Here is a 25,759-nt window from a genome sequence, read left to right as displayed (position 1 = left end):
GTCTGGAGATGGAATCTCACCCAGCTCTACTCTAGGAAATAGAACCCCAATTTCCCCATGCCTCGTTATCATTGCCAGACATACTACTGCGGCTTGGTCTGCCTCCTTCATAGATGCTAATGGGAAACAATGGGGAAGGTACATGTCAGTTACTGACTGTAGGCCCTCGGCCTTCTTCTACTTTGCCAGAGGGACTTCATGATGAGGAAGTTTGACTCAACACCATCCAAACATTGCTATATGAAAACCACTTAGAGAAATTAAAAAAGAAGACTCCCAGGCTCCACCCCCAACCTACTGAACAGAAAGGGTTGGAGGATGGGAATCAAGCAGCAATCTCTATTTTACAGTTCCCTGAGTGACCTATGTAGACATTCTGAAACAGTGTTTAAAAATGTTGGCTCCTAAAAAAGCAGAAGAGCTTCATGGATTGCTAAGATGAATGAGTTTACACTATATTGTTCTCTAAACATGTTTTATTTAAAGCCCAGAGATCATGGCGAGTGTGTAGAACATTCTACCACTTTCTTCTACCTTATCCTCTTCTTCCTCTGCCTCTTCACTTTCTCAACAGTGTATACATTTGTGGAAATAGTATATACATTTAAGCAAACTCTCATTTTTGTGAGCTTAAGGACCTAGAATTTAAAAATTAAAATGTCTCACGAAGAAGGCAAAGCTGGCAGCATGGAGGGCATCCTTATGAAGCGATATCTCTTATGTGACCCATGAAGAGATGCCATTGAACTTTGGACTCAAAGCTCAATCATCAGAAAAACTGGGACCAAAACTAAATATGAGCATCGCAATGCCAAGTGACATCACTAGAACAACCAATGGAAGATGACCAGGGTCCTTTTATAAGCATAAAAATTGGTAAAAGTGTGATAACCTATATCTCATCAGATGGTGGTTTAAAAAGTATCTCTTTAGGTAAATAAAATGCTTCATGATGAAATTTTTTAAGAAAAGCCTTTTTTGATGAAAAGAATAAAGAAAATTCTTTAATCTTAAGAATTTGTGTGTACATTCATACTTAGTAACATTGATGTTGACTAGCCCTCTGGCATGATGGTATCTCTAATTTATCAGGGTATGTCAGTATTGACATCCCAAACCATTGAAGGAATGCTACCTTCTACAAAATTTGAATCTCCTTGAGCTAAAGAGGAAATGCCACAGATGAAGTCCCCCACTACTGAAGTTAAAATGCACATATGAAATATTTTACCACTATTTCACCATGGAGAAGGAGATAGGTTATGACCAAGTAAAGAGATATAAGTTGTAATATTTATAAAAGAAAAAGATATCTTTTCATAACCAACTTGAACAAATCCATCTTTTAAGGCAGGGGGTGATGGGCAGAATCCTTTTGGAACCAAAGACAAATGAAAGCAATGTGGCTCAATTAATCTGGAAAAAAACAGAAATAAACAGAAATCAACATGATTGGTTTCCAGAATTTAGTTGATATAGTATATTACATTAAATTTTTCATTTCTATCTGAAGGTATGCAAGTAGAAAGTACAAGAACATAGATATATATTTTTTGTTATTCTCAGAACCAAATATGTGACCACATTATACTTTTTTAAATACCTTGAGCATAAACTCAATCTAGCAAAAGACAGTGATTTAAATATCTACAGGGTTCATAGTATGAGAAGCAAGCAGGAAGCAAGATGATACTCTTTAGTATTCAAGATGATAATGCATCTACATTATGCTATTTCTGGAGTCTGTCTGTCTGTCTCAGATATCACTGTGCCTCCTGATGTTGGGTTCTGAAATCCTTTTATCACGAAAGTAATTCTACTTGGTGAAAGAATATCAAGTCTAAAAGGAGCAGAGATTCTTAATGCCACATCACCAGTGCTATTCCTGAAAATTTACCATCACCAGGATCAGCCCAACAGGAGATTCTAATTATGATAATAACAATGGAGACATCCATCTTTAAACAGTGATTGTCCATACTGCCTCTGTGATCATTATACCACCAATCCTGTCCAATGAGTGAAATCTGAGCGAGAGGAACACAAGTAGGCTATGACACTTCCTTCTCAGCCAAATTCCTCATCTTTTGCAACACCACAAGGAAACCAGAAATGTGAAGTGATGATCAAAATTTTCCTCTTTCTGATGATCAGGAGGATACATTCCCTCATTGGAGCAACAACCACCAAAAAAGAGCAGGAGGAGAATGAGGAGATTATCTACATGTTTCCTTTAGAATGTTCCCCTCTCTCTGGCTTTACATATAAGGGTTTGTTACTACTCCATTGTATAGATTTAATTTAGTGTAAAAGGGAGGGAAATGGGACCCCCTCAGGCAGAGAACTGTTTCCTCCCACTCATCCTCTTGGAGGTACATGCACCTTCTTTTCTCACTATAACTCATTGTCCTTTGGCTTCCTCACCGATACTGGCTATTGTTATTTTACAAGGCATGAAAGATAGCCTATGTCCTTATCTATCACATTCCTAAACACCTTGTTTCTTTCTTTAACTCACATGACCTTCAAATTATCTTACTGGAAGATTTTTTTGTCTAGTTTCTGAACTTTGGAAAATGCCACAAATGGACCAACCAATGCACTTTTGGAGATTTTAGATAGGTCCACTGCAAAAGTACCTCCAAATATCATTAAGCAGCATGGCTTTTCTTTCTTTTTTTTTTTCTTCCTTCCCTCTTTACTCTTCCATTTTTCTCCTCTGAGAAGCTAATGAGATTTATAGCTCACTCACTCTAGGAGTGTTTCTTTTAAACTCTAATAAAATTGTCTTCATGCTTAGAAAAATGAAATAATTTTGCCACAGGGGGGGAAAAAACCTGGGCACGGTGACACAAGCTGCTCTTGGGATGTAGAAGCAGGAAGATCAGGAGTACAGGGTCATCCTCGGTCACTTAGTGATTTTGAGGACAGTCTGGACTACACGAAACCCTGTCCCAATGAAGTGAATAAATCATTATATTCAAATAATTCTGGCATAGGGGTACAGTTGAGTCAAGAAAGCTGAGAGAGCTTCTGCATGATCCCAGCCAATGTAAAGTTAGTGTCAGATCACCACCAGACCAGCTTGGCAAAATACCATCCATCTAAAGTGTCTGGCTTTGTGCTTGACCCAGAGAACAAGAAAATAGGAGGCAGTAGTGTAGCTGAAAGTCAACCCATTTAGTGAAGATTTCCATGTGCCTGTGCCAGCTACTTTTACATGCTTGATCTCATTTAGCACGTGTATTTTGTTATCGGCTTACCTGCAACTATTATTCTGATTTTAGAGGTCTATCAAGTGACTTGCTCAAGACTACACAGCAAGTAGGGAGCAAACCCATGGGCCTACTCCACTTCCTAGCCCTGTATACTCCCTGATGTCTGGAAAACCTGAAGCTAACGGCCAGTGTTATTGGCCATGACGGGCGTCCCTCCTTTGTTGACTCCAGTGCTAAGGGACAAAGCGAACAATGATAAAAATCATGACTCCACGTCTCATCATCTAAGAGCAGCTATCGTCAACCTCATGCTCACTGCACAGTATACTTTAAGTAACTTCCAAAAGGTCTGATCTCCATTACCGCAAGTTCTCCAAGTCCTGGTCTTCACACTCCCTGCTTTCAGTTGTTTCTCCAATACAGGCCTTGCCACCCGCACTGGGACGGGGATTATTACATTCTCGACTCCTTGATTTCTTCCCTTGAACACAGGGGCCCCAAGAAGACCAACAGCTCCAACCTCCATCAACCCCTCCTGTAATATAAGAAAAAGGGCTCTTGACTGCTGGAGAACAAGACTTCAGACCTTAGTGCTGGGCTTGTTGCTAATGTGTTTACTGGGGCAGGGGGATAACGGCCTTGTGAGAGATTTGCAAAGGGCATATTGTAAGATCTTGCAGTGGCTAGGTGTGAATCCAGGAATGGTATTCTATTAGTTCACAGTCTTGGACAAGTCACTCAAACTTCTTGTTCCTTTGTTATTCTCCAAGTACCTCCTAGTGTTCTCTAGTGGGTTTTACAACAGCCAGAAAGGCTCTCCTCACTGACTTAGAGTATCCATATCCAGCCTGATGTAGAGAAATTCTTGCATTATCTTAAGTGTGCTGATTATTTTGTGAGTGTCAAAATACTTTCATGTACATTACATCTTTTATTTGATTCTCCAGACAAGGACCAAAGTGAAGGGAAGGAGACATTACAATCATCCCCACTTCATATTCCAATCCCTACCAGCGAAGGATGCTTCCACTTTGACAGATAATTGAAACCCCACCTGCCTATTGAAAAATATTGACTAATGGTACACAATACAAAATTGTGTTATGTTCCAAAGAGCTTGCCATCAGAAAGGCTAGGCAGGAGATAGAAGCTCCCAAAGAGCTGTTTTAAAACAAAGCCTTGTAAGATAACGATGAAAAAAGGTGGAAGATATTCTAAACATAATTCTATTCTATAGAGAATGAGAGCATGCGGGGTCAAAACCAGAATGGTATTTTTAATTCAGATGAGTTAAAAAGAGAAAGCAAAGGACCTTAACCTCAACAGCTATAACGTGGAGATGGAAAACCGAGGGAGTCCATGTGCAAGCACAAGTTCACTTCTGCAAACACAAAGCAGTGCATGCTGAGGACCAAGGAGAGGTCCCTTTTCAGTGTGCCCCTCATGATGAGTGAAAACCCATTACGCTGACCTGCTTGATCGCCGACGAGGACTCCTTGCTCACATGCCATACCAAATGTGTATGGTTTGCAGTGGCACTGACACTGTGTCCCCACGACAGTAGCGAGGCCACCATTCTGGCAAGGCTGGCAATGGCAAGGGTCGAATTCATCCAGGTACTCCTCAAGAGCCCGCTTCAGATGCAGTCTCTTCACAGAGGCACAGGGCACTTCCTTGACCAGCTCGTACAATGGCGTCAGCTACCAAGGAAAGACATCGGTCGGTTCTCAGAGCTCTGGGTGAGACTGTGTTTTTTATCATATGCATACGCAATCCCACTGGAACAAAAGGAAAAGGCCCTCTTGCTTTCATTATAGCTGCTCCTATAGCACATATATCTCAAGATCCCTAACAGTCGCCAAAGCAAGACTAGAATCAAATCCTATACAGGTTGCTTGTTCCTGTTCACGTGCACCTATGATAAAGCAATAAAGGGCTCTCTCCATCTCTCTCTCTCTCTCTCTCTCTCTCTCTCTCTATCTATCTATCTATCTATCTATCTATCTATCTATCTATCTCTGTGTGTGTCTGTGTATGTCTGTGTGTGTCTGGGTATGTGTGTCTGTGTGTCTGTGTCTGTGTGTATGTGTCTGTCTGTGTACGTGTCTGTGTGTCTGTGAATGAATGTTAACATATATTCAAGTGCCCACAGAAGCAAGAAGAGCATGTCAGATCTCTTGGAGCTGAAATTAGTTACAGGCAGTTGTGAGTCTTCCAACATGAGTGGCAGGAACCAAAATGGGGTCCCCCAGAAGAGCAGCAAGTGCTCCTAACCGAACAGCCATCTCTCCAGCTCCCTGTGACACAGTTTAGTTTATAAATCAGGTACAGCACAGAATTAACAATAATAATAATAAAATGAAACTTGTGAATTGACTATTTCTGGATTTTCTATTAAACGTCTTCAGATCGTGAAATTAAGGAAGGTGAAAATGCTGATACAATTGTTTCTTGTTGAAAGTTTAAAAAAAAAAAAGTAATTCACCTTCCTTGCAACAAAATCTCCACAAACCTAGGAAAATTTAGAACAGATAGGGGAAGAATAGTGTTTACAGCTTGAGCATGCATTAAATTAAAAAAACAAAAAGTCAAAGAACATTCATTGTCTAGCTAATGGAAGACTGTTTCAAAGACAATGCGTTTTCACCTCCACAGAGTACAGAAGAAAAGGAATTGTGCTTAAATTATAGCAAGGAAGCAAGTATAATTACACTTAGAATTAAATTTCCCGACTCAGAGATGTAATATCTCTCTCCTGGAGACCAAGACCCTCTCCTGAAGAAATGCCTTAAAGCAGGGAGACAGTATTACTTTGTGTTTGGTTTTTTCAGAAGAAAAGCAACTTTGAAATCAAGGGTGCGGTGGCTAAATTTTAACAGCAAGACTTATGTGGAAACATGCTTTCCCGGAAGCAAGAAGGCTCTGCTTTATAACAGGTGCTAAAATTTCCTACACACTGTTGTGATGGCTACATTCAGATTACTACAGTGATGTCGCCAAGGACTGGACTGGACAGCCAATCTCTTCTGAGCAATAGCCTTCAATGGTCATAATGCTGGATGGTGTCTGTTCTTTCATTATTCCTTTCCTGCCCAACCAGGAAGTTGCCTCATAGTCCCTTGTGGAAAAGGATGTAGTTAAGGCTGTAAAAAATGTCTGCTTTCCTCTCATCAGCACTTTCATTGCTAAAGAACATATGGGACAGTGAAAATGGCCCATTCTGAATACTAAAAGGTGGCACCCTCTGAGACCTTTCCTGGGAATGCTAACTTCCTATTTGAGGTAAATAAGTGCAGTATGTTATGGATACTTGAAGGGCTAGTGTAGATCTGTTGTTGTTATTATTATTATTATTATTATTATTATTATTATAATAAAAAGTATGTACATATCTCTTAATTGCTTAAATTAGACATCATCTTGGATACTGACTACCATAAAGAAAAGAGATCACACAATCAGTTCTACCAAAATGTTTCTTTAGAAAATGTGGATTTGCTCTATTGAGGTTGATACGTTAGAGGACAACATGAGCATTTTGCAAATTCTGTGTTTTCTTATGTGCAGTTGTATCCACAAGATGCACAGAGTGAGTGAGCACAGACCCTCGCTGCTCAGGAACACATGTGATGTACACGTGCACACAGCTCAGACATCCATGTTTGTTCACCTACTGTATTATAAACTGTGTACATCCATCCATCTGGTGAACTGTCTACCAGATTTCTGATTGTTCTTCTTCATGTGATCTAACACATTATAACACTTCCAGCACCCAGGAAGCTTCAGGGTTTTCTAGACATTGTGCCTCATTTATGCATTTATTAATAATTTAACATGTACAAAACCTTGTGTCCATTGTTATCAATGCCAGCTTTTTTAAGCATCACAGCTAGTTTTGAGTGTTGTGGCCCTAACCCCCCTTTCCAGTATGATCTTTGGTCTTCACTGTACATGTTTACATAACTCAGTGGGGCTGGAGGGTTTTTTGGGGGTTAGGGTTCTCTGTTTTTGTTTTGTTGTTGTTTGGAATATATACATTATGTTATAAAATAAAAATCACTTTTGTGGTAAAACACCCTCAGCTCTGCCTGTCATTTGGTGCTGTTATTATTTGTGGGACTCTGGAGCCCATCAACTATGACACAGGAAGAGAAGTAATCTGACTGACAGATGTAACAGCAAGTGAGTCTATATGCCTTCCTCTGGGACAATCTGTAACCCCTCTGAATTAAAAACCAAAGAAAATATGATCAAGGGCCTGGCAAGATGACTTGGCAGATAAAGGTACTTGCCTGGCGAGCCTGAAAGCCTGAGTTCAGTCCTCAGAACCCATGCAAAGGGGGAAGGGGAGAGGTGACTGCACAAAGTTGTCTACGGGTCTCCCCCAGCATACAACGGCACATGTGAGCCCACACACATACCATGGTGGTTTGAAAGAAGATGTCCCCCCAAAGGGAGTGGCACTCTTAGGAGGTGTAGCTTTGTTAAAATAGGTATGACTTTATTGGAGGAAGTGCGTCACTGTGGAGGCGGGCTTTGAGGTCTCATATATGCTCAACATACCACCCAGCGCCTCAGTTCACTTCCTGTTGATGGCAAGATACAGGACTTTCAGCTACTTCTCCAGCACCATGTCTGTCTGCATGCTGCCATGTTCCACCATGATGATAATGAACTAAATCTCTGAAAATGTAAGCCACCCCATTAAATGTTTTTTTTTCCCTTATAAGAGTTGTTGTGATCATGGTGTCTTTTCACAGCAAGAGAAATCCTAAGACACATGGATCATGCACATACACTGATAATAAATCAAAGAAAGTAATTTTTTAAAGAAAACATAATCATATTTAGGGCAAAAGTTAAAATACAAATTCCCTCATTAATTTGCCTTGGGTTCACAGGACTCTGAGCTTTACTGCTGATCTACGAACTAACCACATCTTCTGTTTCTTATCATGTATGCATTCATTTTACTATATAAAGCATAATTGAGATGCAGGAAATGCTAATTGCAGCCAATTCTATTTAATCACCTTGATGTAATCTCATTTCCCAACACAAATAAACATGACTGCTCCCCACTGCTTCAAGCAGAGCATTACATACCTTTTGTTTTATGACTTGGGGAAGACTGGTTACAGATTCAGCCCAGGAAGAGTACCTCTGTCTGTTTCCAGCAGGATTATCCAGCTCCAGGAAACTAAGGTCAGCTACAAAGCCAGGACCTCCACCTCTGATAAATGGTTCTCCTTGAAGCTTACTGCCCTGGGTTCCTACACAGCAAGAAACAAGTGAAATAAGTCAGCCTAAGTCAGTATGCACAGATAAAACAAAATTAATGAGGTAAAAGTGCAAAGTGTGTCAAATGTTTTTTTTTAAAAAACAAAAACAAAAACAAAAAAAAACTAAAAAAACAAAAAAAACTCCCTCAAACTGTGTGGCATCTTGAAAAAAGCAAAACCTAAAGACAATAGAATGATGGACAGGCAGAACACACAGAGGATTTTTAGAGAAGTTAAAACATTCTGCACAACACTACAATGATTATTATCCATCAAGACATATTTGAGAAGATCCATAAAATATACAACACTAAGAGCAAACCCTAATGTCAATTAGTATGATATGAAAAGATAATATGTCTATGTAGATTCATCAGTTTTAACAATTTCTTCACCGTAGTAGGAGATGTGGCTAGTGTGAGAAGTTTAGGGGCAGGAAGTATATGGCAGATCTTTATATTTTCCTCTTGCTTGTGCTGTGACTTTCAATGAACATAAATAATAAGATTGAAAAGAAAAGGGGGTGGCTGGGGATATAGTTTAGCTGATAGAGCATTTTCTAACCCTTGGGAAACCCTAAACTCACACCTACACTATGCAAAGCTAGTTACGGGAGCGAGCACTGGCCTATAACCTCAACATTCACTCAACAAGTAGAGAGGATCAGAAGTTTAAGGTCACCCTCTACTACATAAAAAGTTGACCATCTTCCTGGGATACATGAGACCCTATCTAAGTGATGATGATGGTGATGATGATGACGACGACGATGATGATGAATGATGGTGAAGAAAAAGATAATGTTCATGGACTGATATAGAATATATTCTAAACTACTGCTAGTTTTAAATGCCTTAGTTCAATAAGAATATCAGATATGCTTTGCAAAAGAATATCATGAGAAAAAGCATACTTATATTAAAAGATGAAGTATCATGAAGGTGAAATTTACTTTCAAATAATTCCATGAATAACATAAGCATTTTAAATGCATGATCATTGATGCTGCTAAGTAACTTGCCAATATTATAAATATTTAAGTATATGTGTGGCAAAATGTCAAAACAATAATTGTTTCATATAGGTAATAGGTATGTAAACAACTACAATGATTCTTATATTTTCTGTATATGAAATTCATTACAATAAAATATTGAAGAAAAACCACAGCCCTAGGTCTAGCATATTAACAATTTTTTAAAAGCTGCTAATTAACAGGAATACATTACCTAAAACATGGGAAGTGTTCTGAAAAGTTTGAATACTAATTGAATTCCTATTTTCCATTTTTGTGCCTCATAATTTTAGGCGTATTTTTATCTCCACTTATAATCGGTCCTTACAAAGGTCACAACTAGACATATTTAATCTTACAGATCACATTTTGAGTGATTTCCATTTCCCTTCTTGTAACAGTCCAAATTCTGCAATTTTGTCAAATGAACACAGTGTACTTTTATAATGAGAAATTATGAAAGCCTGGTATTTTTAATAAATTATCTGAGTGCCTCCTCATTTTCATTGTTAATTCGGGTTTGATATGCAAATAGTAGCCTTTTTAATGCAGTATCTCACAAGTCTAAACCCTGAGCTAACAAATCACCACTGGCTGGGGGGGGCGTACCTGTGGGTTTCTGAGCTCAAGCAAGATTTATAAGAGAATATCTGGGGGAGTTGAGAGATAGCTCAGTGGTTAAGAGCACTGACAGCTCTTCCAGAGACCCAGGTTCAATTCCCAGCACGCACGTGCAGTTCACAACTGTCTGTAACTCCAAGATCTGGCACTCTCACGCAGACATACATGCAGGCAAAATGCCAACGCAAATAGAATTTAAAAAAAGAATCATTATTACGAAAAAGAGAATCTGAGGGAAAAATGCCTAGGAATCTACGTTTTCCCCTCTTTCCCCAAGTGATACTTGTAAGCATGAAAGATTGGGACTCGTTGCGTTATTGACACACCAGGTTAAGATGAGCAGACTCTACAGAATTGGTGCAGTTTTTAAGCTTATGTGCTCTGTGCTCTGTCTCCAGACCCCATGAACCCTCTGCTCTGGCAAACTCATTCCCCCGAGAAAGCATCGCAAGTGCAGCAATGAAGAACACAATTCCATGTATTCACATCTGTAGCAAGCTTTCTTGTCAGACTATCTTTGGATCTCCAGCCTGCAAATAATGACCCAGAGACTTATTAACTATGAAAGTATGGCCTTCGCTTAAGCTTTTTCTTAACTCGTTCTTATAACTTAAATTAACTCATATTTTTTAATCTACAACTCACATGTGGTTCGTTATCTCATCTCCATGCTGCCCATCCTACTTCCTCTGTGTCTAGCTGGCCACTCTGCCTTTCTTCTTCCCAGAATACTCTTTGTCCCCAGAAGTGTCACCTAACCTCTTCCTGTCTAGCTATTGGCCATTCAGCTCTTTATTAAACCCATCAGAAGGCACCTTAGGCAGAGCTACATCTTTAGAGTGTAAACAAATATTCCACAACATACATCTCATGTTCTTGCTAGCTGTGATCTTGGGTGATCAGTGTGCCTGTGAGTAAAATGGAATATAAATTTTAAGTATCACAGGAAGAGTACATTGGTTAGCTTTTGTAAATCATTTTAAATTGTTCTGAAAGAAAATAAGTTCTATGTGTTTATTATTGCAAACTAAAATCAGTGAGCAGCTTTCTGTTGCTAGCACAGTGGATGCCTGTCAACATCTTCCCAGAGCTTCCCTATCCACCTCTGCATCCAGGGGGTTATTTTTCAAAATCATTCAAGAGGGAATTGAGGCGGATAGTGGGAGGGCCTGAAGGGAGACAACATGGAAAGAATTGGAAGGGAAATGATGTAATTATTCTTTAGTTATATTTTTTAATTTATAAAAACTGTTCTCCATTAACCACATCAATTCCCTTGAACTGCATATTTTTCTTGGCTGTGTTACTGCCATATCCTTGGTGCCCAAGACCTCCCCAAGGATCCTTCACTTGGGATCTTTCAGTACTTCCTCACTGAATACTATATCAGCCTAAGTCAGCCTTCACTCCTATTTCTACCCTCATCCCCAAACTACTGAAGTTCTAATACTGCCAAGTCCACCACGATAGAAAAGGCACTGGCATCTTGTTTCCATCCATGTGGCAAAACTCCTTCTTTTATGGAAAATAAGCTTTAATCTCCACACTCAAGAGATGCTTTTTTCTGCTCTTGTCTAACTTGAGTTCTTTTAGCTCTTTACTGCTGAATTCTCACTCCTTTACTTTTCTTCTCATCCATTTCTCACCTTAAGGGGTCATTTGTACTCTGCTCCTCCTCCCTCTCTACAACTATGACCATGTAAACCTTCACTTAATTACTCCTGCTTTAATTGTTTTGATGACACCCAGAATAAAATTGAAATTCCTTATCACCATGCCTATATACTCTATATCAGCTGATCTACATAACACTAACAGCAAAGTAGTAGGGTACAAAATTAACACAAAAAAAATCAGTAGCTCTGCTATATACAAAAGACAGATAGACCCAGAAAAAAATCAGGGAAAAATCACCTTTCACAATAACCTCAAAAAAATAAACTATCTTGTGATAACTCTAAGTAAGCAAGAGAAAGACTCATATAATAAAAACTTAAGATATTGAAGAAAGAAATTGAAAAAGACACAAGAAGATAAAAAGAACTCCTATGATCATGGATTGGTAGGAATAATATTGTGAGAACAGCCATTCTACCAAAAGCAAACTACATATTCAATACAATCCCTATTAAATTCTAACAATCTCCCATTTACTATGAAAACACACACACACACACACACACACACACACACACACACACACACACAATCCTGAATGATAAAAGAACTTCAGGAGGAGTAGCCATCTAAGATTTCAAGTTGTATTACAGAGCTATAATAATAAAAATGGCATGATATTGCATGAAAACTAACACTTTGATCAACATAATAGAATTGAAGATCTAGACATAATTCCACACACCTCTGTATACCTGATTTTTTTTTTCAAAAAGAAACCAAGATCAGGGATCTCAGCATAAGATCAAATACTGTGAATCTGAAAGAAGAGTACATGGAGAATAGCCTTGAACTCATTGGCACAGGAGATGACTTTCTGAACAGAATACCAATAGCACAGGTACTAAGATCAGTAATTAATAAATGGGACCCCATGAAACTGAAAAGCTTCTGTTCAGCAAAGGACACTATCATTCATACAAAGTGACAGTCTACAGAATAGGAGAAGATTGTTATCAATTACACATCTGATAGAGGATTAATATCCAAAGTATATGAAGAACTTTTTAAAAAAATGAACATCAAAACAACAAGTCAATTGAAAAATGGTGTATAGAACTAAGCAGAGAATTATTAAAAATGAAAAAATAATGGCGGAGAAACACTTAAAGAAATGTTCAACATCCTTAGGCATGGGATGAAATTTAGATGAAATGAAAATTAAAACTACTTTGGGATTTTATCCTAACCCAGCCAAAATGACCAAGATCAATTTTAAAAAATGTTTAAAAAAAAAACTCATGTTGGTGATGATAACCACTCATCCATTGCCCGTGGAAGCACAAACTTGTACACCCACTATGAAAATGGGTGTTGTGGTTCCTCAGGGAGCTAAGAATAGACCTACCTCAAGATCCAGGCATATCACTCCTTCACTTACACCCAAAGGACTCAATACCTCTACTCAACAGAGAGATACTTGTTCATCCATGTTCATTGCTACTGTATTCATAATAGCCAAAAACTGGAAACAAAGTAGATGTTCATCAACAGATGAATGGATAATGAAAATGTGACACATTTACATAATGGAATATTATTCAGCTGTTAAGAAAAATTAAATTTACATGTAAATGGATAGAGCTAGAAAAATCATCCTAAATGAGATAACCTAGAGTCCAAAAGATAAATACCACGTTTTTTCTCACATGTGGATGTTCCCAGGTATGCTACAACCTGAATAATCACAAAGCTTAGGTGCTTAATTAGGAACCAGAAGAGAGCAGAGGATCTCCCAAGGAAAAGGAAATAGAATATGGCATTATGGAGAGATAAAGAGGAAACTAGAATAAAATTATTAAACAGGGAGGGGTATGAAAAAGAGGGGAATACAGGGAGGTACAAACACCAGAGGCCATTTGGAAAAAACATATGGAAATCTACTATTATTGAAGCGTCCTAAAATATATATATATGAAAGGAATATAAATGGAATCACCAAATAATAAGGGACAGCATACCCCAACTAGACATCTTATGTCACTCAGTAACAGCTCCAGCTCCAGGAATTTGTTATATCTTGTTGAGTTATTGGCCAAAGGGGCCCCATAGAACCTTTAAACATCACAAGCTATTGCCAAGGCTAGTGGCTGCTCTCCACAACAATGCTGAGGCCTCATTGCTGAGTACAACACTTACTTATGTCATGAGCATGTTGAGCATGGAGAAGTCGAACTGCTGCCTAAGTAGAAGCTTCACCCCCTCCTGACTAGCACTCATTGTGGCGCAAGGTACTCTGTAGACTACTGAAGGAGGAAGGTAATCATCAATATTACCCAGCTACAAACCTTTCCACCTACAACAGTGAACTGCAAGGAAAATATATTGGAGCAGTAGTGCTACAAAGATTATAGAAGTAATCAACCACTCTTTGGCTCACCCTGTGAGATGGAACCCATACCTGACACTGCTACAATGGCCAAGAACCTGAAACTAGACAGGTCCTTGGCCTAGGGGAAAACCTACTATTATTCTGCTAAAGGAAGATAGCAATAAAATGACTTCTAATGACATACTGTTAAACACATAGAAAAGACATTGTTCAACCCTCATCAGAGAAGCTTCTTCTTGCAGTAGATGAGGATTAACACAGAGACCCACAACTGGACAGTGCACAGAAAGTAGCAGGCTTTGGAGAACTCAGCCCTAAATGAAATGTCTTATCAAACTCCTCCCCTCAAGGCTCAGGGATCTACGAAGAAGAGGAAGTGGAAAGATTTAAGAGCCAGCAGTGATGGGTAGCTTCAAGGAAACAGTGTCTTCCAGACACAACAGGACTATGAACACATGATCTCACAAAGGTGTGGCAACATACACAAAATCTGCACAGGTTCTGGCAGCTGGGGTCCCATCAATGAGATGAGAGTGGACGTGTGACATTCTGATTTTCTACAAAGATTAGAATATTACATACTATTATGTCTTCCATTAAGAATTAATTCACCTGGGCCTGTCAATCACCTGGCCAAGAGACCATCCTCAGGAAGGCTCATTCACATTAAGGCATGCTAAAGAGATAGAGGAAATAATTACCCCCTTGGTGAGATACTGTACTTTTGTTTCACAGACACTCTGTCTTTGGTGCAATCTCTTACATTGCCTCTCCTCTACAGCTCTGCTACGACTGCCTCTTTCCTTAGTCCCAATTCCAAAAAGTATAACTGCTCTTTTTTTCTCTTCTTTTCTATTTTTTTTCCTTCCTGATCCTGGCCAAAGACTAAGCATGTTTCCTCTGGCATTTTGGTACTTTCATGCTCTTTCTCTAAAGCTATCCAAACCACACACTTTCTACCAAATTACACACTCATAAGGCATGGATTTCTCTCTTCCTTTTCTCCATAACCCTCCTCTAACATCTGGCAATTTAAGCTTGCCTTCCCTGTTGTTTTCTCTCAAAATCTAATAATATTGTCCACAAGCTTCCTAATCAGTCCATTTTTAAATTCTTTAATCAACAATACCAGGAATCTAAGGAGGCCCTAATTTCCCTGGTACCATATAGTATCCAACACGGGGGTCCCCAAATTTTCTGGTGACAGAGGGTTAACGTGAGCCCAGGGGTTCAAGTATAGATGAGTAACATAGTGAGAACCTATTTCAAAAAAAATAAAATAGTACAATAATAAAAAAATAAAACAAGACATAAAATTAACCAAATATATTTTTAAGAGAACATCTGCTAATGATTAAATAGCCCTGGCGACCAAAACTTAATTAATTATAAGATGATCAAGGCTAAGCTATTAATGCAAATTGGACTCTTTCTCATTTACCTGAAGTTGCTTTAAAAGCTTCATCCAGTTCCTTGCATCTCTTTTTTGATGAGGATACAACAAAGAGCCACAAATTCGAAGAAGAACATTCTTTCCCCGTGTCTGATTCCAAATCTGGGAAGAAATGCAAAAGCCAAGGTTTAGTTTGTGTTCATGAAAGATGTTCTTTGGGGTGCAGCTGGGGGTGAAAGCAGGGATTAGAGGTGGTTCCGGCTGTCTGTGGCGATTTACAAACTATGAATCATTTCAAGTGCTCTCGAAGAGCAAAGTTCAGAAAAGAGGGTACTGTAGTTTGTTCTTTTCCTCCTATTAGCTTTGGCCAAAGGGCAAGGGTGTGAAGAAATCCCAAGTAATTTTCACATAAATGAGTAGAGTGAGCAGAAACTGAATACTTGCATCCCTTACCTCCCTCACGGTCAGTTTCTTGGAAATGAAACAAATAGATAAACACAGGAGTATGAAGGCTTCCCACTCACTTGTGGAGATTCTAAAAGTTGAATTATGAGCCTCTACAAATTAATTCCTAAACTCCTGGCCCTACTCACTTGGCCTCTTGGTCAGTATCTGTGGTTTCTAAATGAAAGAAATTAGCAGCAAGATTGCCCTCTTTTGTAAGCAGTTTGGTCAGGGGTCCAAGCCTAAAAAAAACAAAATGTCTACACACCGTGGTAGAACTGTAGTCAATGAGAATCAAGGCTTAACAGTAGATCTACCTAATCATTGAGCTGAGGAACTAAACCCAGAAAGCTCTGACTCATCAAGAATCTGTCCATCTCTTGATGGACATCTTGGCTGATCTCATATTTTAGTTATTGTGAATATAATTAATGTTGTCTATAGTGAAAGCCTCTGCAGTATGCTGACTAAGAGTCTTTTGCTTATATAGCCAGGAGTGGTATAGCTGGATCATATGGTAGGCCCATTTACAGTTTTTCAATACTGATTTCCATAGTAGTTGGATGAATTTATAGTCCTATCATCAGTGTACAAGGGTTCTTTTCATCTGTATCCTCAACAACCTTTATTGTTTCCTTAATGACTATTATTCTGACTGGAGTGAGATGGAATCTCAATGTAGTTGGAATCTACCTTGAAATGCCACAAAATTTAGGATTTAGAATTGAAACTAAGTTTATATCAAGCCATATGCAAGATTAATCTTTCAAAGATATAATGCCTTTGTCTGCTACAAAAACAAAACAATATTTGTGTATTCATTCTCAACATATGAAACAAGAAAATTTCAAATTCTATTTAAATTTAACTAGTAGGGAACTGAAAAGGTCCAGTGGAAACAAGGAAAAGATAATAATCACCCCATAAGGAAAAACTACAAGCTCTCCTTAAATCCCACATAAGAATTCTTACTCATCTTTGAGATCAGAGCAGAATGAGAGACCTTGAAGAGATGAGTTGCAATGAAGGAAATATGGGCAACTGTACAAGGTGAAAGAGGTTTGACCTGAAACATTAGCTAGGCAGACAGAAAATTCTCTAAAGAGAAGGAACAGTGAAAGTCTCCCTCATCTGAGCAGATGGGGTGGGCCATCCTTTCAAGCTGGAATCCCAAAAGCAAGGATTCCTGTGGCATGTTCATTGTCTAAAAAAACACATCAGTCACCTTTAGCAGCACCGGGAAAAAGCTAGGTTGATTATGATAGCAGTTCATTCTGGCTTCTAATCCTTTCCTTGCGATCTATGTGACCTCAAAGAGTCTCATCATAACACAAGTTTCCATTTCTCAGTGTGTGTGTGGTGGGGGGTAGATCATAGTACCCACCTCATGAGACAGAAGTGAGGATTCTGAGTATCAATGTGACTTGCCTGTCCCAAGGAAGGTATCTACCAAATGTTGATTTTCAGGGATAAGTTTTAAAAGAATTGGGAATAATAAAGAACAAAAAGTCCACAGGGAACTGCTTTAAAACATTTTTTTTTTCCTAAGCAGGTCCTGGTGCACAGGGCTGTAACCCCAGCAACTGAGGGAGGTTACAACCTGAAGGAAGATCACAAGTTCAAGGCTGCCTGGGTTAGAATGAGTTCAAGGCCAGCCTGAGCAATTTGATGAGACCCTGTCTAAAATACAATTTTAAAAATGAAATTTTTTAAAAGGCTAAGTTTACAGTACAACAGTAGAGCACAAGGTAATCTCCCAGGAGTCTACAAGAATGACCCAGCTAAGACTCCTAGCAATAGTGGATACATAGCCTGAACTGGCCATCTCCTGGGACCAGATTGGTGTCTAGCCCAATTGTCATCAAAGAGGCTTCATCTAGCAACTGATGGAAAGAGATATAGAACCACAGTCAAACTTTAGGTGGAGTTCAGGGAATCCTGCAGAAGAGGGGGAGAAAGGATGGTAGGAGCCAGAGGAGTCAAGGACACAAGAAAACTCACAGAATCAACTAACCCAACCTGTGCTCATAGGTGCTCACAGAGACTGAACCAACAACCAGAGAACCTGCATGGGACCCAACTAGGCCCTCTGTATATATGTTAGAGTTCTGTAGCTTGGTCTTTGTGTGGGACTCCTAACTGTGGGAACAGGGGCTGTCTCCGACTCTTTTACTGGCTTTTGAGACCCTACTCCTCATACTAGGTCACCTTGCCTAGCCTTAATACATGGGGAGGTGCTTAGTCTTACTGCAACTTGATAAGCCATGTTTTGTTGATACTCATGGGAGACCTGCCCTTTCCTAAACAGAAAGGGAAGAGGAATGGATTGGGGGGATGGGAACAGAGGGAGTGGGGAGAGAGACTTCAAGGAGAAGAGGGAGGGGAAACTGCAGTGGGGTATAAAATAAATTTATTTTAAAAAATATTGTTTAATCTTGACAATAAACTCTGGAGGAGATAAGAGAACCCTGTTCATTACTGTTGGGATGTCAACTGGTATAGCCACAGTGGAAATCAGGACGGAGCCATCATATGTTACTCCACCATCCCTAGTACTCCTCTATCCTAAGGACTGACTCTGTCACTGCACTGATAGACACATGCACATCTATGTTTATTATGACATTATTCATGACACGGTAGAAGGCTATGGAGCCAGCCTAGATGTTCATCAACAGAAGAAAAGATAAATAAAATGTACATAAGCACCATGGAATTTTATTCTGCTAGAAAGAGAAATCAGTGAAATGATGACATTTGCAGGAAAATCGAAGAAGCTAGAAATCATTGTGTTAAGTCAAGTGAGCCAAAATTGGAAAGACAAATGCTAACAGTTTTCCTTCATCTGTGGAACCTAGATTTAACTGTGGGGAGATTAGAGAGAAAGAGAGAGGAGGACTAGAAATGGGTCCATGAGAGAAGAAGAAGAAATCATGGGGGAAAGAGAGCAATGGAATATATGTGACAGAGAAGTAAAGCGACTATGATGGAGATGGGAAGAGATCAGCAAGAGGGCAGCAGGGTGCAGAGAAAAAGCCACAAACAAGGGGAATAAATAAGAACAAAAAAAAGGATCAAACCATTGCTTTGTAAGCTAACTTAGACATCTGTTTTTAAAAAAAGAGGTACTTTTTAGTCCAAGAAATGGGAAAGACTGTAAAGTATTACAGAAAATCTAACACCCCCTAGAGACAGCTGATAATGGTAATGGTTTAACTTGAGATTATTCAAAAGAGTAGGCAGACATTTCTCAAATCATGTGAGAATTTAAGTAGAGTATAATAGATTCCTGCAATTTTGGACTCCTCGGCAGTTTAAGTCCCTATCAAATTTTAAAGCTTAAAAGTTTAAGTTAACCATGTGTATTCTACCATTTAAACTCTTTGGATGCTTTCAGATAACATTTTTAATACTATACCATTGTGTTTGGTATTTCCTGAATCCATATAAAATAGAACTCTATATTCTCCTCCTAAGGACCCGGACTGCAGATAATGTGTCCCATACTGGTCAATTAACCGTCGGTAGGCAGGGTAGTTGTACAAAGTGGGAAGATGGGAGAGCTCCTTCCAGAATGGCTCAGCAAGTTGTAGAAATTCAGGATTATTATTAATGAACTGGGCCACTTCAACACTGTTCTGAACAACCAACAATTTATAACTCTGTGGGAAAAAGAAAGAGCAAAGGGAGTTTTAAGTGGAAGATAAAAAAAAGATACAAAAAAATAGTTCCCTATCCATCATCTTGATCAGCTGCCCATTCCCATCACCCAGTCTGATTTTTCTTAAGATTTAATGGGTTTTCTGCTGAGCTCACCTTCAAGAAGTAACCTGAAGAATTCTGGAGCCCAAATAAGGATATTATTTAAGCAATGCTCGTCTCAACCAAGAAAAGGAAACTGACTTCAATACACCTGCTAAACTAGTTTGGAAGAAAGTCTTCCAAGTAAGATATTTTAGAGTCACATTTTGGCCATAATTTATAGGTCAGGAGAATATATTACTTATCTCCCATGGTGGGATATTTACAGGTTTGGCTATTTGTTTAATGACGTCTTTTGAACATTCCCTAATAATCTTTTAATAATACTCAAAGCAGACCTTGGACTAATTCCCTACAGTGTGAACAATGTAATACAGAGATGATAACCATAACCTGTTCTTATTCCACAGCCAGCTTCTTAGTTATGAAACACGTAAGATCTGTTTTCCAAATGCTGCCCTTTCATGATTAAACCAACTGCTAACTTTACAAATCCATCAGGTATGACGGTTCATGCCTGAACTCTAGAGGTGGGAGGCTCTGGAATTTAAGGCCAGAACGGATTTCATAAGATCCTGCCTCAAAAAAGAAAAGGAAAAAAAAAAAGGAAGGAAGGAGGCAGGAAGGGGGAAGGTGGCAGAGAGGAAACAGGAAGGGAGGGAGAGAGAGAAGGAGGGAGGGAGGGAGGGAAGGAGGGAGGAAGGAGGGAGGAGGGAGGGAGGGAAGGAAGGAAAGGGAAATAATGGAACAAGCCAGTCACCATGGTGCACACCTATAATCCCAGCACAGGGAAGGTGGAAGCAAGATGATCAGTAGTTCAAAGCTAACATCAGCTACATGGCAAATTCAAGGCCAGACTGGGGCTACATAAGACCCTGTCTCATAATAATAATAATTATTATTATTAAATAAGAAAAAGATAAGTATATTGTCAAAAATAACAAAAAATATTGTACCTTTAAAGAATGCATTGTCTCTTCAAGGAGTTATTTTTTGCCTTAATATAAATCAGAAAACTAGTACTTTTGATAAAATATACTTTTGTTAATGTTAATAACACTCAATACTAGTTAAAAAACAGAAAAAATAGTTTATTTTTTATACTAACCTTTTTCATGTAGATATCCTTGGTCTTTGGATTATAACTGTGCTTATTAGATGAGGAAGAGAAAAACAAGACCTTTTTTGAACTAGATGATGTATGTTCCGTGGATGTGTGCTTTAGGTAAGACCAACTACTGTTGTAAAACTCATAGTTAAAATCGTTACTCACTTTGACCTGTAAAGGGAAGAAGAATTTTTACTATACCACAATGAGGACTTGGTATATATCCAAGATGCTTTTGTTATATCATTTAAGATGCATGTTTTCAGGGCTGAAGAGATGGCTCAGTAGTTAAGAACACTGACTGCTCTTCCAGAAGACCCGGGTTCAATTCTCAGCACCCATGTGGCAGCTCACAACTATCTGTAACTCTAAGATCTAACGCCCTCACACAGACATACATGCAGGCAAAATACCAATGCACATAAAATAAAAATAAATACATTGGGGAAAAAAAGATGCATGCTCCCTTCACACAGTCTCCCACGAACACAAATCTCTGCACTTACACAAAACAGCTGTAACTGCCACCTAACTGTCTACAGAAAGTGTTTGTTCCAAGACAATTCTGCTGAGCAGGAGCTGTAGCGTCACTAACAGCAACTCCACATGATTCACAAAACACATCTGTGTACAACTATGTTCCGTTTTCTTTACTTAGCATTTACCCCAGAAGTGAGCAAATCCATACAGCTACACCAACAGTGAACTTGAAGCATTCTCCTCTTGATTTTCCATATTGACAAACAGAGAAACAAATGGGTGATGTGAAACAATTCGATCATTTGGACTTTGTGACATGACACTAGTTTAAACTTCCTGGTTCTGTTGAATTAATGTCAACATTCCATTCCCTTTTTCTAATGTTAAATGATAGGGGGAAAAGGACTATCCCACAAGAATTTTAAAGCAGACTACAGGTTAGTCACATGTGGCAGATAAGTGTCTTTCGTGGAGAAACAAATGACTCCTTTATTATTGATTTTACCTTGCATCAGAGTAAAATGATCACATGGACTGGCGAAGTAGAGCAAAAATCTTATGGAAAGCATGATGGTGACTACTTTAGGCTGTCTCTCCCCTGTGTAAAGGGTATCCAACACTGAATCAATACAATCACAACAGCTACAGGCTCCAGCACTAAAGAATAACATACTTTTTCACTATTTTGCAAGGCAATTCCTTGTGTGAAAGTTTCTTAGTTTCTTGAAATTATAGGCAACAAAACTGCTAAAAATGTGGGTTCCCAGAGTGCAAAACAAAATTTGCTAAAAGGTTCCCTTTCTCGGTTTCCATTTTATGTAGCAGTCAAGTTGGAGCTCACCTTCCACAAACATTTCTATTTCACACACATCTGTTTTCATGATAAAATGAATATTACTAAAACTTAAAGAAAATATGGATTGTGCATACCATAAATAGTATTCTTTAATAAAACAATGGAACTGTGTCACTTGCAGAAAAACTGATGCAAGTAAACATCATCGTTAGTGAAATAACCCAAACTCAGAAAGTCAACTGCTGTGTGTTTTCTCTCATATGGGGAGTCTACAGTTAAAGATGGTAGATAGGAGAGATAGCTGGATGGATGGATGGATGGATGGATGGATGGATGGATGGATGGATGGATGGATGGATGACAGGGAGATAGAGATAGAGACAAACAGGCAGATAGACAGACAAGCAGGAAACTATTTGGTGGAAGAGAGGACATCAGTAGGAGAAGAGAATGGGACACAAAACATAATGAAAGTGAATATGAGCAAAACAGGATGACAGGTGTGTGTGAAAATATGATACAAGCATTGCAGCTCATAGGAGTAATCTCATCACTTCAAAGGCTGAGGCAGGAGAATTATGACACAGTTGAGGTTGGGTTAATTTGTGAGTTCCAGGCCAGCTTGAGTTACAGAGTGAGACTATCTCAAAGAACGAAAAATAAATAAAGAAGGAAAGTATCATAATGAAACTGTTTCATATGTACATACTAAACACAGAAATCAAGAAAAGGTGGGTTTTCTTGTATTTAATTCTATTAGAATATTGTTTTCACTATGCACAACTACACACATATATACACAAAAAATAATAAAATAACTATGAAGGTTTCTACAATCACTACAATGTCTCCGTGCCATTTGGTTTCAGATAACCAATACTTCGGTTGTTTTTATTTGTATTTCTTTTGAGAGACAAGAATCTAATGCCAACTTTTTTGCTTCTTTTCCCCCACCTTCAAATCTACAATTCAAATCTCTGATTCCTGATTATGCAAATAATACTCTGGGCTGCCTTGCCGCAGCCTCTCCTCACTCCTGTGCCCCCTACACAAGGCTGCAGGAATGACCTTTTTCAAGATAGTGTGATCTTATTAATTTCCAAATAACAGGTTCTCCCAATCACTAATTTAAACATCCAACACCCTAACATCTCAAGGTATTTTGACTCAATTTATTATTTACACACCCATCATTCAACATCACAGAAACCTGTTCTTCAACTTATTCTCTCTCGATACCAGTACTTTTCACTTTTTTTTTTTACTGTCTTCGAATTTCAGCTTAGCCTTCATAGTTCTTTCCCTACCAGTGTCTTCTCTCTGAAAACCTCTTCTTGTCTCCTCAGTACATTGTATCTTTCTCTGACCATACCAGAAACCACTTCATCTCTATCAGAAACTCTCTCTTCTCTCCTCTCTCCTTTTTCCTCTCCATTTCCTGATCTTTCCTAACCTTCATTCTTTGGTCGAGCTGGTTTTAACTCCTTTTAGTTATTAAGACTTTCTATTTTGAGATGCAACTATTTTGTCACTTTTTCCCTCTCTCCTCCTCCTTCTTCTATCATCCCCATTATAACTAAAACTATTACGAAAGTATAGTATAAATATTTATGGTATAAACAGCTATGCATATAAATACATGGATAGGGATCTATACATATATATCATGTCAATGCACTATTAGAGCCAGGCATATACTCATAATGTTTGGGACTGAAGCAAATTGGGTCTCAGATATTTTATCTTAGTATATTTGCACATGTAATGAGATATGTTGAGAATGAGACATGTCTGACACAAAATATATTTTTGCTTCATATATGCCTTGTACACATAGCCTAAAGTTAATCTTAAATAATATTTTTAATATTTTGTGCATGGAACATAGTTTCAAGATGTGGAATTTTCTACTTCATGTCAATAATCCAGAAGTTTAATTGAGATTTTTAGATTAAGTACAATCAACTGGGTTTTTGTTGTTGTTGTTGTTGTTGTTTGTTTTAATTTTGGTTTTGGTTTTGTTGAGACTGGATGTTTCTGTGTAGCTCTGGCTGTCTTAGACCAGGCTGGCCTCGAACTCACAAAGATCCACCTGCCTGTGCCTGCCAAGTGCTGGAATTAAAGTTGTGCGCCACCACTGTTCAGCTCAACAGTCAACCTTTATAAGGAAAAAAATCCATATGCATAAAAATCCATGTGAAAATATTAGAACAGTGCCTAGAATATGAAGGTTCTCATATGAGAACTACTTTTCTCACTGTCCAAATTACTCCTGATTAGAAGGTAGATGAAGCAGTCTTAACTATCCTCCTCACATCAATAAAGAAAGCCGCAATTTAACATTAGAGTTGACTTTTTCATTATTCCTTTGTATGTATGCAAGGTCTCTTTTCAAACAACGTGATGAAATATGAAATACATTCATAACCAAAATCAGGAGATTCAATGACCCGTTTCAAGCATGATCTATAATTCATTCCATCTACAACATGCCACATGCTGAGAACGAAGGAAGCCGAGTGTCACCTTCTCAAGCAACTCAGGAGCCCTAACGAGTAATTGGTTTTCAGTAGCCTTTTGTGTGTGAGAAGTAAGAATAAGCAGAGAATGTGTAGGACAAGGTCAGTGGCTTAGTAAGGAGGAAACCGGGTTTTCCCTAAAAGCCTGAATTGCTAATAACCAACATGCAGATTTTAAGAGATCATACATGTTTATGCTTACTAATATTGATGTCCCAAATAAGTCAAAGCCACCCTCTACCCTGTGGAGAGCCGATCACACAGTGAGCCCCGGGTCACTGGGAACTCTGGGGGGAGCTCTTGCTGCCCCCATCCCCATGTCTGCATTTGGCACTCAGATGACTGGCTCACTGCCTGTTGCTTCCACCTCACTTCGCTCAGGCTGGATTTGCAAATCATTACTATTCTGCGCTCAGTAACAGGCTATAATTTCCCTCTACTTCTGACAAACACCTTCACTCTCAGTGACAGGAAAGGCATTTCAGACGTCAATCCCCAAACCAATCCCTGCTGAGGAAAATGAATGTCAGGATCATGCTGTTGTTAAATCATTCTCTTCAGAGGCCACAGGCTTCTAGCATGTCTCTCTTCCAACTAACTCGGAAATATTCTCCCTCATTATTTCCTCTTCTCTTGTAATGTTCTAAATTTGACCCTTTTGAAAATTTATATGCAATTTATCTCCCTTATAATTATGAAAGAATTAGTAACATATCCTTCCAGGAACAGTAATTGAACAATAATTATTAGCATCTACATGCACATATCTCACGTTCTCCCTCCTAGCCAGAGGTTAAATTATAGCACATGTTATTTATTATATAGAATTCTGAATTGAAAAAAGAAATCGAATGCAAGAAATGAGGAAAACAAAATGTAATAGGAAAATAAAGGGCTGCAGAATCTGATTCTCTCGATCTAGGTTATACTGTTTTAATGTGGGAATGTGGAATAAGCCAGAGTCCCCCGAGCCTCAATTTATACATGACAAAATAGCAAACTGTTACCTTCCAAGAATAATGCAAGGATCAAATCTATCTCTGTGGCTTAAAACAGAGCAAATACAGAGTAGGTACTCAAAACTTGGTAGCTATAGTTGTTTCTCAAGT

General features: G+C 38.7%; 1 protein-coding gene across 1 annotated transcript in view; it reads right to left on the bottom strand.

Moving 5' to 3' along the window:
- Positions 1-25,759, bottom strand: part of C7 (complement C7) — a 62,798-nt gene that overhangs the window by 19,227 nt on the left and 17,812 nt on the right. Inside the window, 7 exon segments of the mRNA XM_028875583.2 lie at positions 1,329-1,416; positions 3,582-3,753; positions 4,690-4,918; positions 8,328-8,494; positions 15,590-15,703; positions 19,404-19,647; positions 20,856-21,026. Of these exon segments, the coding sequence (XP_028731416.1) occupies positions 1,329-1,416; positions 3,582-3,753; positions 4,690-4,918; positions 8,328-8,494; positions 15,590-15,703; positions 19,404-19,647; positions 20,856-21,026 (1,185 nt within the window).

Source organism: Peromyscus leucopus, chromosome 11 (assembly GCF_004664715.2).
Source record: "Peromyscus leucopus breed LL Stock chromosome 11, UCI_PerLeu_2.1, whole genome shotgun sequence".
NCBI lineage: Eukaryota > Metazoa > Chordata > Mammalia > Rodentia > Cricetidae > Peromyscus > Peromyscus leucopus.
The sequence above is the reverse complement of the archived record's forward strand: the minus strand, read 5'-3'. Positions and strand labels throughout refer to the sequence as shown.